The sequence below is a fragment of the Etheostoma spectabile genome, unplaced genomic scaffold (genome assembly GCF_008692095.1).
Source record: "Etheostoma spectabile isolate EspeVRDwgs_2016 unplaced genomic scaffold, UIUC_Espe_1.0 scaffold00018676, whole genome shotgun sequence".
Classification (NCBI taxonomy): Eukaryota; Metazoa; Chordata; class Actinopteri; order Perciformes; family Percidae; genus Etheostoma; species Etheostoma spectabile.
The window spans coordinates 62,385-72,304 of NW_022604396.1; the positions used below are offsets into that span (position 1 = coordinate 62,385).

At 41.7% G+C, this 9,920-nt stretch overlaps 1 protein-coding gene across 1 annotated transcript; it reads right to left on the reverse strand.

The window, feature by feature from the left end:
- Nucleotides 1–1,100: 1,100 nt before the first annotated feature.
- On the reverse strand, nucleotides 1,101–5,433 carry LOC116681695 (zinc finger protein 260). The gene is made up of 3 exons (XM_032509661.1): nucleotides 5,089–5,433; nucleotides 4,293–4,562; nucleotides 1,101–2,725 (listed from the first exon to the last, which is right to left on the reverse strand). The coding sequence occupies exons 1-3, from the start codon at nucleotides 5,315–5,317 to the stop codon at nucleotides 1,365–1,367; spliced, it is 1,860 nt and encodes a 619-aa protein (XP_032365552.1). The 5' UTR covers nucleotides 5,318–5,433; the 3' UTR covers nucleotides 1,101–1,364.
- Nucleotides 5,434–9,920: the final 4,487 nt, after the last annotated feature.

Sequence of the window (9,920 nt, forward strand, 5' to 3'; positions counted from 1 at the left end):
CTGTATTTTAACATAGGGGGGTGTATACTTATGTCCCCTGTATTTTAACTTAGGGGGGTGTATACTTATACCCCTGTATTTTAACATAGGGGGGTGTATACTTATGTCCCCTGTATTTAACATAGGGGGGTGTATACTTATGCCCCTGTATTTTAACATAGGGGGGTGTATACTTATGCCCCTGTATTTTAACATGGGGGGTGTATACTTATGCCCCCTGTATTTTAACATAGGGGGTGTATACCTATGCCCCCTGTATTTTAACATAGGGGGGTGTATACTTATGCCCCTGTATTTTAACATAGGGGGGTATATACTTATGCCCCTGTATTTTAACATAGGGGGGTGTATACTTATGCCCCTGTATTTTAACATAGGGGGGTGTATACTTATGCCCCCTCTATTTTAACATAGGGGGGTGTATACTTATGTCCCCTGTATTTTAACTTAGGGGGGTATATACTTATGCCCCTGTATTTTAACATAGGGGGGTGTATACTTATGCCCCCGTATTATAAGGAAGAACATTTATTTATGTATGATACATTATTAATTCACAAAGAAAATTGGTGTCCTGAAAGGTTGGATTTTTCCTAATTTCTTAATTAAGGCATTAAGATCAATTTCCAAAAGATGATTATCTATTTCTCTTTTTAGTCAACTTTAGCACGGGGGTGTCAAAATGCGAGCCTCTATATATCCCCAGGCATGCGTTAAATTAAATTAATTACATTACTTGGTGTCTTATATAAAACGTTTACATTCTTACTATATTTATCTGAAAATAGTAAGACCTATATTCTACAGAAGCAGATGTGAAAATCTTCCATTTTGAATTTATTTATGTAAATGTATACAAAACAAGTTTTACAATTCCTACAGTTACTAAAACTGTGGCAAATATTGAAGTACAACCTCAAACTACAGTTGGCTGTTTGTTGTCCTTTATTTAACAGAAATTGAACAGATGTCTGAGCAGTTGTTGCACAACATTTCTTTTAGTAAATAAAGATTTAATGGAGACAAACTTTGTAAACAAAACAGAAAATGTGTACACATCTACGTCTACACATCACATCTACGTCTTCAAGCTCAGTTGCAGTCTGCGCAGTAACGCTCAGCATCACCAGGGAAGAGCTTCTAATAGACTTCACTGGTCTCTGTCCGGAGCAACGGGACCTGTTGGTCCACTTCTTTAACTGTCTATGGCCGTGCAGCTGAACGCCATCGCTAACTCCCTCCACAGAAGCTGACGAAGTTATGTGATGGTTCAGGAGAAAGGATGTCTCCTCTGTCTATCCCATGCTTCCCTGATGGGGCAGACTAAGGCGGGAGGAAGGGACGAAAGGGGATGAAAATGCAATTTAAGGGATCTCAGATTCAGCTCTCGTGTGGACAATCAAGTGTCGTTTCAGAGTTCGCTTTTGTGAAAAACTTTTACTACAAACTGAGCAACTAAATGGTTTCTCCTCCGTGTGGATAGTCAAATGTTGACTCAGAGTTTGTTTTAATGCAAAACTTTTACTACACACTGAACAACTAAAAGATTTCTCCCTTGTGTGGACGACCACGTGTCGCCTCAGATTGCTAGGGGCTGCAAAACCTTTACTACAAACTGAACAATTAAATGGCTTTTCACCTGTGTGGACAGTCAAATGTTGTCTCAGAGTTTTCTTTTGTGTAAAACGTTTACTACAAACTGAGCAACTAAATGGTTTCTCCCCCACGTGGATAGTCAAATGTTGTCTCAGAGTTCGCTTATGTGCAAAACATTTACTACAAACTGAGCAACTAAATGGTTTCTCCCCCCTGTGGACAGTCAAATGTTGTCTCAGAGTTTTCTTTTGTGTAAAACTTTTACTACAAACTGAACAACTAAATGGTTTTTCTCCCGTGTGGACAGTCAAATGTCGTCTCAGATTTTGCTTCAGCGCAAATTTTTTATCACAAACTGAACAACTAAATGGTTTTTCACCTCCGTGGATTCTCATGTGTACAACCAAATTGCCAGGCTGACAGAAACTTGCTTTGCAAACTGAGCAGGTGGAACATTTTTCTTTTGAATGAAGTTTCATGTGAGTCGTTAAGGTTTTCTTCCGAAGGTATCTTTTACCACAAACTGAGCAACTAAATGGTTTCTCTCCTGTTTGGGCTCCAGAGTGTTTCTGCAGATGTTTCTTGCGGCCAAAGCTTCCTGTACATTCAGAGGAGCTAACTGATGTGTTTCCAGTGTTACATCCAACATCACTTACAGGTTCTTCATTGTTTGACAGAGGGTTTAAACCTGTCTGAGGTTCCCTAGTCTCCTCCCATTCTGCACTATCATCAGTCTCAGATTCAGGGGAGTCTGAAGTCTTGTCATGAGTAGCTGGTTGTAAAGGACTATCTGGATCTGAGTTCCTGGCTGGTTCTGGTCCCCCACAGTCCTCTCCATCAGGTCCTGTTCTCTCTGCTTCTCTGTTCTCCTCAGTTTGGCTTTCATGAAGCTGTGAGGACTGAGCTTTCTCTTCATCATCTTCTTCACTCTTCTCAGGGACAGTAGTGAACGGGAACTTGATATCAGCCTCCTCCAGCCCTTGAAGCTGCTCTTCCTCCCGACTGGTCCAGAGTTGCTGCTGTTCCTCTTTAATGTGTGGGGGGTCTGGGTCCTCCTGGTCCAGACTGGAGCTCCACCCCTGCTGCTCAGGGGGAACCTCTGCTTTAACCACCGACAGCTTATGGACGTCTAAGGAGATTAAGGAAATACAAGTACATGTAGAAAACTGTTAGAAAACTGTAATTTCATGTTGACAGGATCTCTTTACAGGGCTCCAAACTACGACCAAATTGTTGCTTTCTGCTTTTATTTTTTTTAAAGTACAAGCAGTTTGTACAAATATTCACACCCGTTAATCTGACAACATTATGCTTAAAAATGTGAGGCAGTTCGGCTCTTTATCACAGAAACATAAGGCTCCCCCCTGGGGTCAGCTGAGTAAAAATATAATTATAAAGAAATAATAAACTGTGCGCACGGATTCATAAACCGTGCTCACAAATAGGAAAGATATTCAGAGATTCTAACTTCTGGGATCAATTACTCTATATCGAAATTATATTAAATCACAAATGACGCATCTCTCCTAACGTAGTAAAGTTAACAATGAGCTACTTTGTAAGCAATGATTTTTAGGAAAAACGCAGAGGTGGAGGAAGTGTTCTGCTTATTTTTCAGGAGAAAAACCCAAATGTTATTCAAGGTAATAAAATAGAGAACCACTGGCATGACTCTGTATATCAGCTGTACTCAAATACAAGTATACCGTTTTTAGAGCTGATTTCTGAAAGTGTAAATGAGGTAGCGTTTGTTACACTTAAAATACTTGTCATTTTATTCTCTAAAATAATTGTCATTAACCCATGTCCCCATCGGCAACATATTCTATCTGAACTGCTGAGCTGTGTATATGTGTATGAGATCCTGACAGTATGATAACCTTAAGCAAAAATATTACGGTTTCACGGTTTTGCAATCACAGCTTTCAAATGTATTATTTCAAAATGTCTGGGTAAAAAGCTGATACCTTAGGAACACTATAGAAAACTTGAGAGGATTTGAAACCGTGACTTTTTCAAACCACAATATACCTTGAAACCGCTAAACGACCAATGCCTATATGATAACAATTAACAAACTCAGTCCAGAACATGGGACGGATCACAGAGGATAATCTTCACCTGTTTAAGTACGCACTGGTCAAAGAGAGACTGAAAAAGTGATTATCTTTCTTTAACAAATAACCAATAACTTAAATTTCGATGATATAGAAAGGTTCGTTAACCATGCAGTCATTCCAAAGCTGATTACTTTCTCTAAAACAGCCTGATAAAAAAACAAAAAACAAGACTGCAGCGGCCACTGTTCAGAGTCTATCCTCTGGGGCTTCTCATCTGCTGCATTAAACCTGAATCATGACAGAATCTGTTCCTGCAGGTCTTGCAAACGTACGGCTTCTCACCTGTCTGGGCTCTTCTCACGTGGACCAACAAGCCACTACTTTGTATAAATGTCGGTTCTCAAGTGGATTTTCAAGTTATCTTTACGTCCAAAGTCTTTTCTACATGTTTTACAAAAATAAGGCTTCTCACTTGTGTGGATTCTAATGTAGATGTTAAAAACATCCTTATGTCTGAAATCTTTTCCATATGTTTTGCAATAACAAGGCTTTTCACCTATGTGGATTTTCATGTGTCTCCGAAATTCTGAATTACACTTTTCCACATGTCACACATGAAAGACTTATTACATTTACCTGTTTCTGACATGTTAGTGTTGTCTACGTTGTTACAGTGACTTCTGCTCTTGCGTCGTCTCTTCTTTGGTTCTGGCTCTGCATTTCTAGCTGATCCTGAGTCTCCATGCTGGCCTCCTTTCTGGTCTTGGCTCTCAGCTCCATGAGAGTTGTGAGAGAGGAGCTGGTGGTCACGGTTTGCTTCTGATTCCACAGAGGTTATAACTGGCATGTTGAGCTGCTGGTCAGAGAGAACCTCCTCCTCCTTACAGACATGTTGCTGTGGGAGCTCTGGAGGGACAGACAACAAAAGAAATAGGATACGAATGTTACTGGAGAAAAGACCAGAACACTTGCTCTCTTTTTCCTGAGACCATAGACTGTAAAATTTAATGGACAGAGCTTCTGGGTCAGAAAAGTGGAGTGGAGCCAATGCTGAAGCTCAGTAAAGCTGCCTTCTATCTAATTTTCAGCAGGGGGCGACTCCACTGGCTCCAAAAATAAGTCTGATCTATAATGGAGTTTTTTCCATTACATTGTTTCCTGCTCAACTCTGCAGATTAGTACCACCTCATGTGTGATGCAAGCGTGGTTGGTCGTCATAGCAGGAAAACTGTGATATCGATTCACCCGGTTCGCGATTTCATTTTCAAATAACTTAGATTTTTTTTTTTATTAAAAGAAAAATTTATTTATTTTCCTTATTTAATTTTACGAGCCGACTGCATCACAAACACTACTTTTTTCACTGAGTTTTAAACATAGACTGTATAAAACTGGTTTTAAAGCGCTCCAAGTGCTGCAATGCTCTTTTTACCTGTTTGAGTATTAGAGTGAACCTCTGACATGTTAGTGTTGTCTACGTTGTTACAGTGACTTCTGCTCTTGCGTCGTCTCTTCTTTGGTTCTGGCTCTGCATTTCTAGCTGATCCTGAGTCTCCATGCTGGCCTCCTTTCTGATCTTGACTCTCAGCTCCATGAGAGTTGTGAGAGAGGAGCTGGTGGTCACGGTTTGCTTCTGATTCCACAGAGGTTATAACTGGCATGTTGAGCTGCTGGTCAGAGAGAACCTCCTCCTCCTTACAGACATGTTGATGTGGGAGCTCTGGAGGGACAGACAACAAAAGAAATAGGATACCACTGTTATTGGAGAAAAGACCAGAACACTAGGGCTGTAATCTCCCAGTCCACTAGTCAATAGATAGATAGATAGATAGATAGATAGATAGATATTTATAGATCCACAAAAAATGGGAAATTACGGTGTTACAGCAGCACACGTACATAAGTCACACAACACAGAATATAAATATAAATGAGATAATAGTAAAAATAGTGACGACATGTTGAAGAGTTTTATTGCTTGTGGTAGGAAGGATATTGTTAATTTCCAGCACCAGCACGCCACACCATCACGCAAAACGTGAGGGACTCAAAGAGAAAGTTTCAGAGTTAATACAACACAGCGAGGCACTGAGCTTGACCACAGATATGTTTAAATATACACTGTATATTAAAGTAGACGTGCCTTTTGTCTGTTTGTTATACAGTGAACCTTCGCGATGTTGCAGTTCACCTTTCACCGTCTCGCTGCTTCACGGGTTTGCATCGGCTCAGTCAGAAGAGCTGTGAAATACACGCGAGTCACTATTTTTCCTACTGTACTTTGTATTGTTTTTCATAATCATTTTTCATTTTCTCCCGTTCTAATCCAGTGACTCTGGTCGCGGGAGGGGGGGGGGGGGGGGGGGGGCGGTGCTGATCTTCGCAATTTGAAGCCTTCAGTTCGTATTGATGATTAAAATTATTATTTTACAGTCCGACCGGTAAAAACAGACTGACAACACGTTGAAAGAGCAGAATATACAGTATCAAATAACTTATACATGTAAACAACACTAACCTCTGTTACCATTCAAAACACCATTATAATCGCCTAGTTTGAAACATGCCTAATTTTAGGCTTTGTCTCTACTTAGCAAGAAAAGGCTAATCAGTGTCATATGTAGCTTGGTAGATCATTGATAGATACATGTCAACATTAGCTATGTCAGATTTAGTAGAAGTAGATCTTAACATTGAAACACAGGGCTGTGACACCAGGGGGGGGGGGGGGGACGCAACAGACCATCCTCTTTGGATTTGACCCGGTGGACTTGTATCAAAATTAAAGTAAACCATGTTTAGCCATTTTGATTTAAAGGTTTTAACTAAAACATCTTAGTGTGTTATATCAGGTTACAATTAAATATAATAGCTTAAGAACAAATGTATCCTTCATAAAGAAAGATGAGATCTGAGGAGGATGGGAGTGAAGAGTGTTGCTGAGCGCAGTGTGGAAATGAGAGAAGGAACTGGAAAGTAGGCCGAGCAATGCGGACCAGTTTTTGCCAGAGGACCCAGGACTACGGCCGGATAAATTAAAGATGATCAGAGACACCATAGCACACAGGTTGGCAAGTAAAGGTACAGAGAAAACTAATGTAGTAGGCCTAGTAACCACAGTAAAGAAGTCTAACCGTACGTACACACTGCCACCAACTTGAGCTGCAAAAAAGCTCTGGCCGCCCCGCCGAGGACGCTTGTCAAAAAGTACGGGGAAGCTTGGTGACGCTTTGGCCGCTCTGACGTGGCGGCGTTTTCTTTTCGACCGGGAGAAGCGCACGCAGCCACGGCCAATACACTGACACTAGAAACCTTTATAAATTACATATAGAATGACAGAAGTTGTATTAATTGGTCGCAACCATAGACCTAGGGCTGCACGATTATGGCCAAAATGATAATCACGATTATTTTGATCAAAATTTTGATCGCGATTATTCTCACGATTATTTGTTGATTTTAACCAAAACAAATTTTATTGTCACATAGGCTATTTATAACTGCGAGAGGGAGTGTGATGGACGCTACTCACAGAGAGACGGCTGACTCATTATGAACGGGTCCAGCACGGGTCGAACGGCGGATACACACGTCGTGTGTATTAAACGTCTGTATCTTCACTGCGCTGCATTTTTATGAACTATGATATTCTGGCCATGGGTCACATCTCTGGTCCTGGTCCAGGCTTCGGTACAGCAGCTCCGTCTCCCACGCTGTTACTCTACCAACTGAAGTTAGCTGCATTCAAAAACTTCTTCTGTGTTCTTCGCCGTAGCGGCCGCGATAACAGTTACCCACGGAAACACTGGTACAAATACAGGTTTGCCCCCTCATACTTAACAATATACAGCTGTGTTAATGAAAAATTAAAACTGTAGACATACATCAGAAGTGTGGACCGGCGGCCGCTGTGTGGCGGGGCGCGGAGAGTAAGAGGAGAGAGAGTAGGACGAGAGAGCGTAGAAAGATCCAACACAGGCACGGCTTTACAGACGAAATGGGTCATGTAACGCAAAATTAAACCATATCCATATAAACAGCATTGCAGCGGATGCGAGGACATTAGCACCGGTGCGTCCTAGAAGAGCTAACAGCTAACAGACGCTACTAGCTAACAGCTAACAGACGCTAACTAGCACTGGTCACTGCTGTTGTCTGAAAAACAACAAATGGGACAAAGTGTTGCGTTTACTGGTAAACTGGTAAACCTTGAGACTGACGTATTACCGACTGCTATCTGTTGAGTTTTCCTCACGCTACTCTGTCCTCTGGGACTGTCTACATCTAGAAACTTAGCTGCACGGGGTGCAGTGAACTACTCTGACTGGCTCATGAGCAGACGGCTTTATGGAGCGGGAGATTGGCTTTGCAAAAAACCCGGAGCGTTCAATGAAATGACGCTTTATAAAAAATAATCGCTTGATCACGCAAATTTGATCGTGGGAAGTCCAAATCGTGATCGCGATTAAAATTCGATTAATTGTGCAGCCCTACATAGACCGTTAATATATAATATATTGTTAATTTAACGGTCTATGGTCGCAACGGAGTCATTTAGCAGTTAGCTCGCTCGTTAGCCGCTGAGCCATAGCGGCGTGCAGGCAGAGCGAGCAGCCGCCGGACTAACCTAGGGACCCGTGCCGGACTTAACTGTGACTGGCAGGTAACGTTAACTTGTGTCCATGTACAAACAACGTTATGTTATAAACGAAAGGTAACCCAGCAACGGCGATTATGAGCTTGTCCTCAGAATTAATCTTTTGGTAGGAACGAAAGCTTACATCGTATGTTTCTCCAAGATCAGCCAGCGCGAAGGACGTCTATATTCCGATTGGCGGCTGTGAACGTATGGTAATGTTGAGAAAGGAGGCTTAAAATGTGTGTAGACAAATCAGCCTACTCCTACTACCTAGCATTAGTTAATAGTTATTACCTATAAACATCTAGGCCTATAGATATGTGTACCGAGGCCCGGGTATTTATATTGGGGGGGGGAGTTGAGGAACATGGGAGCCCATCAGGACTAGGGCCCAGGATCTTGATCCAGGGTCCTGGATGTGACTGCTTCTTCTATAAAATATAAAATACATATAGCTTGCATTGTCTGGCCATAAGCAAATGGCACATTGGCACAGTTGATAATATAATTATAAAACTATTTTCCATATCAAAACAAATAGTGCTCGTGTAGATTTAAGCTGTGCATCCTTAAATTGTCCCTGTCCAACAGTTCAGTTAGTGTCTATAGTGGTCCTAGTGAAACAGTTAGTCTGGAGCCCTGAACTGGCTTCGGCTGACCTGTCTGCACATTAGCATCATGGAGGCTAATTAACTTTGTTTATAACATGGTTTGACGACCCAGAATGACAGGGGTCCTGGAAGTGGGCCCATCCCGGTCTGATGTCAGTGTAACCGGAGGGTGACCGGAGAGAAGAAGTAAAGGTACCAACCTGCTCTGTGCAGCCGGAGCTGAGGGCTGAGAACAGCGTCCAGTCGTTTCCGTTGGCGCTCGTGCTCCTCTTTAGAACGACACAGTTCCTCCTCGTACTCTGCTATCGTTCTTTCAACCAGCCCAAATATCTCTTCAGCAGCCGCAGTTAGTCGCTGCTCCACCAGCCCTCTCAGCATTTGGACTTTAGACATTTACACACAATGATAGAAACTTTCCCTCCGAACAAACTCCGTCAAAAACGCTGTTTGTTTTCCTTCAAACTGTTGCTAAGCAGCTAGCATGCTAAGCTAGCGTCGTTAGCTTTGTAGCTTCCGGGAGATGAGTCCGAGGTAAAACATTCAGAAAGAAGGTGAGCAGCACAAAGTCCATCAGACAGGTTTATCCGGACACACACGGGCTCTGATGGACCACATCTGTTGGAGCTCACACACTTTCCCAGCACAACAAACCGACTCCAATGTTTTCACTCACGTTAGTCGCCATATTGCTCAAAGAATAACATCCGGTTTTGCTGCAGCTTGGTGAATAGCCTTCAAAATAAAGGTCTGTATAAAAAGGAGGTACAATAAGTGGTTTATTTCAATGGTAAACATTCTTCAATTCCTAAAAACGTCTTGCTCTAAGAACTTTAATATAAATATATTTAAATAAATAAAATATATATAAATATATATATTAGATATTAAAAATTGTCTTTAATGGATAGTTTGAGTTTACCCGGCCATAGCCAGACTAATAACCTATATGTGGTTGGGAGATTTTTATTATTGAAGGCCAGTTATTACACGGATTAGGATACTATGCATCCTGAT